Below are 8305 nucleotides of genomic sequence, written 5' to 3'. Positions count from 1 at the left end.
TTTTATAATTTGGCTAAAAACACGGTCGTGATTCAAATCAACGCCACATGAGAGACAGAGCCCATTGCAGTTGGTGTTCCGTTATGTCCTTGTCCTTCAGTCACTGCATGTCACTAATCAACCACTATTCTTATTCCTTTGCAGCGTCGATGGTCAACCTGGGAGCCGCTGCGGGCGGTGTGTTTGGCACAGTGCTCATGATCCACTTTGGACAGCGCAAGTCTCTCTTGCTGTTGTTCCCGTGTATTCTCGTCCTCTGGATGGTCATCGCTCTCACCACATCGCCCCTGCTCTTCGTCATAGCCAAGGGCCTTCTTGACATGGGAATCGCTATATCTAAGTGTGCAGGGGACACCTTCGTGGCGGAGACGGTCCACTGCAAGCATCGTGGGCGTCTCCTGGGGATCTCTGCAGTGGTCTTGAGGTCGGGTGTGTGTTTTGTTTACATCCTAGGCTCCACAGGTCTGACATGGCGTCAGATAGCTGCCATTAATGCCATCCTCACGTCCGTCCCAACTTTTATAGGTCTTCTGTTCTTGCATGACTCTCCACGTTGGCTCATGAGGAAGAGAAGAACTCTGGACAGTGCTCAATCCCTCCAGTTCTTCAGGGGGCCCAAGTACGACATCTCGGAGGAACTCCTCGAGATCGAGGATTCCATCAAGGAGAGCACTTCGGTGAAGGAACAGCTTCGACGATTCTTGGATACCTCCATCTTGAAGAGACTGATCTGGTTTTCCTTGTACATGATTTTCTTGGCCTATAGCGGTTCCTTCACAATTCTCATTTACACTGTCCCCATTTTCCGGATAGCCAATGCATCCAACAACTTCTACCATGGTACAATCATCCTGGGTTTCGTGAGAATACTGGGAGGGGTAACATATCTAATTGCTGTTGATCATATTGGACGGCGTGTTAGTATTGCAGTTGCCTTCTTGTCATGTGGGATTAGTATGGCCACCTTTTCTGTTTACTTTTACATCCAGGACGTTCTTCAGAAGACTGAGGTCATCACGAGTATCACGTGGCTGCCACTTGTGTCCTTGATGATCTTCGTGTTCTTCCTCGGGTACGGTGAGCCTGCCTGTTTCCTCCTGGTCAATGAGATCCTCCCAAACTCCTTCAGGACAACAGGGTTTAGTATTGTTGTGGTATTTCATTACCTGGGAGGATTCTCAGTATCCTATGTGTATCCTCCCATGCGTGAAAATCTTGGTACTCATGTAGCCTTTGCCTTCTACACTTTTTGCTGCATTGCACTGGCTACCCTCCCCTATGTATTCCTTCCAGAAACGAAGGGAAGAACTGTTGAAGAAATTGATAAATATTTCCGATTTCGGCGGCAGACTCAGCAGGAATTTATAGGTATTCAAGTATAGATACAAGCCAACAGAACTTAGTACTGCCTTTGTAAACTGCGGAAACTTAACCATTTCTGGACTGAGATTCATGTGTACAAGACGATGGTATAAGATATCTAGCAAACACATATAGGTTGATATTTATTAGTTCAAAAATACTGCAGCACTTTACAAATTAACTGCTACTTAAATATTTTTATAGTGTAAGCAAGTGAAGTAAACAACATACATATAAAGTATATATTTCAGTTTGTCCTTAAATAATGCTAGACTGTGAACAAATAGTCGACTCCATGACTACTGTTAATTTTTGTAGTTTATTTGGATCATGGGAATAATTTTCTTCATTTCAATTATTATGATACTGTTTACAATATGGCTCCCATTACATTGCTAACAATGGTTTCAATAAAAAAATGCCTACAAGTAAAATGTTAATAGTGCCTATAGATATAAGCAAAGCCTTTGACACAGTTCCTAGACATATCCTATCAAAAACAATTATAGCAACAAACATCCACAACAACAAGAAATGGCTGACAAACTTCTAGCTGGAAAATAATGTGGTATCTCAGAACAACCATTTATCACCAACATTGTTCAACCTTTCTTTTCAAGAATAACTTCAAATACCCTAAACCCAGAGTACATCAAAGCTCTCACATATGCTGATGACCATTACAGCAACCACAAAACAGCTGCAAGAAACAAACAAGTATACTTTGACAAACTAGAACTGTAATTGGGACCAATTATAATGGTAGTTTCACATAAAAAATTATCACTGACATTATTAACGCCAATCATAAATCAATGAACTATCCAATAGTCAAATTGGATGACACCTTCTACTAATGGACAAAACCCCTAGAATCCTAGGCTTCATTTTTGATATGTAGGTCTCCTTCAGTCTACACATTAGGGATCTCACTGTGAAAGCAAACCAGAAAGTGAACATATTAAGATCAGTACCAAACACATTATTTGGTAAGCAGAAAGAAAATGCCAATCACAGTTTACAAACAACTCATAAGAACCACACTCAACTATGCCTCCATAGCATGATTCCCAACAATTAAGGAAACAAACACATCCTACTGATGACTCAAAACAAAGCAAAATGAATAATAACAGGATATGCTAAAACAACCAAAATAGACAATTTGCCCTAAAAATGACAGGCGCACAGTTCTATATAAGAGCTCCCACACACACACATTCTTTCCACTATGTCATAGAAATACACCCAATTGAATAAAATAAACAAATAAATAAGTAAATATATAGATAAATGAATAAAGATAAATAAATAAAAATCTAGCATTATACTACACAAACATTTAGAACTTCCATCTAGTACTTAAAATACATCCATAAGAAGACAAATACATACCTGAATCACAAAACAAGTACTGTGAGACTAACCCCTCCCCCCAACACCCAGTACTCTACCAAACTTTCCTAGACATTATGTTAAAAAAATACTCTTTCAACAGTCAAGAATCACATACCACTACATTAGGCCACCACCCTATAATGAAGCAAGACACAGCCATTCCACAACCAGGCCAGAGAGCTGGAGTTAGTTTACCCCCGTTTCTTCATTATATGACAACCTCCTCCCTTCACCATCCACTCAAGAAAGTTATGGAACGGACAACATCCCTTTGAGCCATGTCACTTCCTACTCCATCCACTCCTATTTTTTCATTATCTCTCCTTTGGTCAGCAAATATTACTCTTGTATCCAGTTCCCCCTTCACCCTGTCCATCTGCCCTGTTCTTGGTCTTCCCCCGAGTTCCCTCCACTTCTGTTTTCAATATTGTTGCTAACCAGACACCAATGATGGTTACCTGCATGTGGTGGTCCTGCAAGATGGGCAGAGAAGCTGCCCATTTTCAAAAACTGTCAACCCCACTCACCTCCATCAGGGGCTGACACTCAGTCTCTGGACTGGAACCCAAGATCTCTTTTAATTTTTTTCTGTAGCTCTTACACTTTTTTACAACCAGCAACTGCTCTCCTCTTCCTACTACTTTGAGCCAGTGACACAGAACATTCCACCTCACAATTGACTTATGTGGAAATTGGACCAAATTGGGGGATCAATAGGCAAAATACTCAAATGGGTGAATTTTCTTTTTGAAGGTAAGGTACACAAGGACAGTAGTAAAGAATAAGATGTTAAGATAGAGAGCAGTAATGAGCAGAATTCCACAATGTTTCACCCCTCCTTCTCTCATTTCTTGGCTCTTCCTGGTTTCATTTAATTTGCGACTCCCCTCATGTAGAAAAAAATAAAAGAAAAGAAAGAAAACGGGGAGAAATCCCTTCAGGCTGCATCAAAATATCATTCATACATATTCCCTCATCCACCCATTCCACCTCATGCATCACAGCATCATCCATACATAACCATTCTCCATTCATCCCTATCTTCTGTCCTCTCACTTCCTTCCTCAACAAACATTCCCCTTTTTCCCAAATGCCCCTTTTACTCCATCCATCTATCTCATCCTAGGTTGACCCCTCATGTTCACGCCTTCCATATCTCTTTTATTGATCTTTCTTCACTCATTCCTTCCACGTGTCCAAACCATCCCAATACTCTTTCATCAACTCTATCTCCTAACTCCCTTTCCAGCCCCATTCTCCTATTCACCTCCTCATTTCTCACAGACACCTCATCTCAGACACATTTAAAATCTTCCTCCCTTATCTTCCATGTTTCTGCCCCATACAGTGCTGTCGGCACAACCATTCCTTCATAAAATTGGTGAAGAAGAGGTCAAAAAAGTAAACTTGGAAAAAGACTTTGGAGTGATGATCAGCAAAGACTTGACCTACAATTTATTGAGGTCAGTAAAAGTGGCATTTGCCTATTTGGATGAGGAAATGATAAAAAAAAAATTAACTACACTAATAAGACCAAAACTCGAGTACACAGCAACACTATGGACACCCAGTACCAAAAAGAATATAAAAAAATGAGAAAGAATACAAAGAGCAACAACAAAACTGGCACCAACTCTTTCCAAAATGATATATGAACAAAGACTGTCCAAATTAGAATTACCAACTCTGGAACAAAGAAGGGAAAGAGGAGACCTACTATCTATAGAATTATGAAGGGAATGGAAATCTTAGATAATGATTTATTGAAATGGGACAATGGAAAAACAAAAGGACATGAAAAGAAACTAAAAAAGATAATTACAGAAGAGAGCTGAAAAAAATAGCTTCCCACACAGAATGATAGATACTTGGAACAAATTAGACGAAGAAACAGTGTGTGCAAACACTATTCAAGATTTTAAGAAAAAAATTGATACCGAGAGATTCAAAGACGGGTAACCATGAGCATAGCTCCCTTCCTGTATAATACAACAACAACTGTCTTTAATCAACACTCCCAAGTCTTTCTCCTCTTTTGCTTTTCTAATGTGTTCACTTCCCAAGTAGTAGGATGGTCTATTTCCAATACTTTGCCTTTTTTGGTATTGAACTTCATTTCCCATTCTTGGCTCCATGCAAAAATAATACCTAAATCTTTTTGCAATATTCTACCATCCTCCTCATTTTCACTCTTTTCATGATTTTTGCATCATCTGCAAACGTGTTGGCATTGCTTGTTGTTCCTTCCATCATGTTAGTAATAGAGAACAGAAACATTATTCATGCAAGCACTGAACTTCGTAAAACTCCATTTGTCACTGCTCTCCAGCTTGACATCTTGTCCTTTACTACTGTCCTCATGTATCTTTCCTTCAAAAAATCTTTAATCCATTATAATACTTTGCCTCTCAGTCCTACAACATGCTCCAGGGTTCCACGTAAGTCAACTATGAGGTACTTTATCAAATGCCTTCTCTAGGTCCAGGTAAACACACTCCATCCACCCCTCTCACTCTTGCAGCACATAAATAATTTTTGAGTAAAAGCTAAAAAAGTTTGATACATATGACCTTCCAGATCTAAATTCTGTCAAAATGTTCATCTTTTGAAGATATTTGGTCCCTTGATTTTTCACAATCTTTTCACATAAACTCTTCCTAGTCTTCTGGTTATCACTATATAGTCCGTTACAGCCTTATCTACCACTCCTCCATCTATCACCCTCATCCATGTGTACTTATGCTTGACTTTCTTCCTAAAAACTTTATTTGCCATCATCAACTCTCTTTCTAGACACATCTCTACCATCATCTCTTCACTATGATTTTCCCCTGGAACTCCACACTTCCCAACCACTCTGTCTATTGGTTCATCTCTTACCCTAGCATTGAGATCTCCCAGTACCACTACACTGACATTTCTCCCTAATCCCTCTATGCACTCATTTAAATCCACCCAAAATGCCTCCCTTTCCTCTACACTCTTCTCACTACCAGGCCCATATGCACTCAAAGACCCATATCTCCCTTCCCAGTTTCACTTTCATCCACATTAACCTTGAAGAAACCTCCTTCCACTCCACAACACATTTACCTCTCTCTTCACTTACTAGTATAGCCACCCCTTCTCTTCCTCATCCTGTCTTCACTCCTGACACCATCCCAACTACACTTCCAAACTCAAACTCGCCCCTCCTTTTCAAATTAGTTTCACTCAATGCCAACACATCCATCTTTCTTCTCACAAACATACTGCCTATCTCTTTCCTTTTACTCTCACCTGTACCATGTTCATGAACATAAAAAAGACCCAAACCTTAGTGTTCTGGTTGAAAAACTCCTCTTAGACCCTTTTATGCCTTTACTATTTTTAGGAATGTCCCCTTTGGAGCTATAGAGAGTAGGATGACTAGTTCTATCTCTGTCCCATTTTTGTCACCTTTTACGACTCAAGTGGGAACACTCGGTAGCAGTATTCTTTCTCCCCTACCACAGGGTTCAGCAACAAAGGAAGTGAATATTTAGAGAAGTGGTACAGAACAGTATTAAGAGTTGGGGGGGGGCAGTATAACAGAGGAACAGTCACAGTATAATATAGTATCATCATTTCTCTATGAATAGAGATTTCCTCTTTCACAGACAAAAATTATGTGTGGCTCTGGTCCATAGGGGTGACCCATATAGACCATAAAGTATCAGCTGCATGCTACTGAACAGATCTAACCCTACAATAACATACAGCCAATCCAACCCATTCCATTCCTATCCACAACCCTTTTCTCTCTCTCATCATAGCTCCTTGTGGATGAAGGGTCATCCTTGTCTCATGCCTTATGCCCTGGGTCAGAATATATATATATATACATATATATTTCACCGTTCCCCTATTCCAGTTCTAATGTCAGATTGTCCACCCATGTGGTCTCTGTATGTTGTTGCTCTATTTCACCCATCACTGGAATTTTGGTAGTCACACACCTGTTTCTGCTGTTTGTTTATGTTGGGCTGGCTAGACATCGTCCTGGGAAGGACTTCGGACTGGTCACCACAATTTTCTCGGTGATCAAGTTTCACTCAGCCTATGGAAGATGAACATGGTTTTCCTCGACTGTTAGCTGTGCTAATATTTAGAAATTTAGGTATCATTGCTTAGTTTTGTTGGTTTTAGATATGGTGTGGATTCAAGGAGGCTTGTCTTTAAATAAACCTCCAATATATGTAATTTTAGTTTAAGGTCAACTTGCTTTGTTTCACTGACCAAAATTAAAAGGATTTTAGTTCCTCTGGCAATCCCAGTAGACTGTTGGATCATAATCTTTTATTTATTTATTTTTTCTGAGTGTAATTGGCATTCTTGGTTAAGAGGGAAGACCCATAAGTTATGTAATGGGTTCTGAATAGATCTGAGATTAGTAAGGGTTATGTATGTCTGATTCTTAACTAGAGACGTTAGGGTGCCAGTCCCATGCTATGGTGTTATTTGACAACCCTCGTGCTCTGTATACTATGTAAAGGCAGATCGGAGACCCTTTAAGGCCTTTTTTTTTTCTACCCAAGGGAGCTGCCACTTACGTAAGTTAAGTTTCCCCAGTTTTTAAGTGTTGTACATGCCACTTTTTGTACTTGTTATCTGCATGGTGGCTGGATTTTTATCCTAAAGCTGTTGTATTTTGGTTTTGGTTTTGGTTTTAACAATAGGCATGGATTTTCCAATGTTTAAGTGTTGTATGTGTCACCTTTTGTACTTGTGTAGTGGCCAGACTTTTTATCTTCAACCTGTCATATTTTGTTTCTGGTTTTAACAATAAGCATTGTGAATCTTTTAATCCACTTTACACATTATTTTTGTGTATATTGTTTTTAAGATTTATGTGAATAACCATAAGCTTAAATAAACTGAATTATATTTTTTCTCTCACATTCTCATTTGTTCCTGGACTATTATTATAAATTGAACCAATTATCAGTTTATTACTAATAAATTTTAATTCCTCCCCCCCCCATGACAGAAGCAATACAGCAAGACAGTACATCTACATCCACAGCAAGGCTGCATCAAAATATCATTCATACATAACCACTCCCTACCTGCCCCCTCCCTTCCTTGTATCAAGGTATTATCTATACATAGCCATTCTCCACTCATTCCTGTCTCCTGCCTTCTCCCTTCCTTGTTCAACAGAAATTCTTCTCTTACTCAAAGCCCCTTTCACCTTATCCATCCATCTTATTCTTGGTCGTCCCCTCAAGTTCACTCCATTCACCTCTGCCTTCCACACCTCTAATAATTAATTATAATCAATACACAGCAGTATTTACATACAGTATATACATATACATATATATATAATATATATATATATATATACACACACACACACACTTCAACGAACGGACGGCATAGACGACGTTCTGAAGAAAAAGTGAAATTTCGTGGATCCCAGAGCAAAGGAAATACCTATTGTATTTGCAGGGTGGGGGGGAAATTGCTCGTGGTGTAGGGAAAGTAAGGAAAAAGGAGAAGGGGAGGGATTACTGAGGGAAAT

General features: G+C 39.5%; 1 protein-coding gene across 1 annotated transcript in view; it reads left to right on the top strand.

Moving 5' to 3' along the window:
* LOC143022928 (uncharacterized) overlaps positions 1–7650 on the top strand; it is a 20276-nt gene extending 12626 nt beyond the window's left edge. Inside the window, exon 4 of the mRNA XM_076181340.1 lies at positions 145–7650. Within this exon, the coding sequence (XP_076037455.1) occupies positions 145–1382 (1238 nt within the window). The 3' untranslated portion in view covers positions 1383–7650. The remainder of the gene's footprint in view (positions 1–144) is intronic.
* Positions 7651–8305: the final 655 nt, after the last annotated feature.

The sequence above is a fragment of the Oratosquilla oratoria genome, unplaced genomic scaffold (genome assembly GCF_046742065.1).
Source record: "Oratosquilla oratoria isolate Oo_2021 unplaced genomic scaffold, ASM4674206v1 SCAFFOLD232, whole genome shotgun sequence".
In the NCBI taxonomy this organism is placed as follows: domain Eukaryota; kingdom Metazoa; phylum Arthropoda; class Malacostraca; order Stomatopoda; family Squillidae; genus Oratosquilla; species Oratosquilla oratoria.
This window is presented reverse-complemented; position numbering and strand designations above follow the sequence as displayed.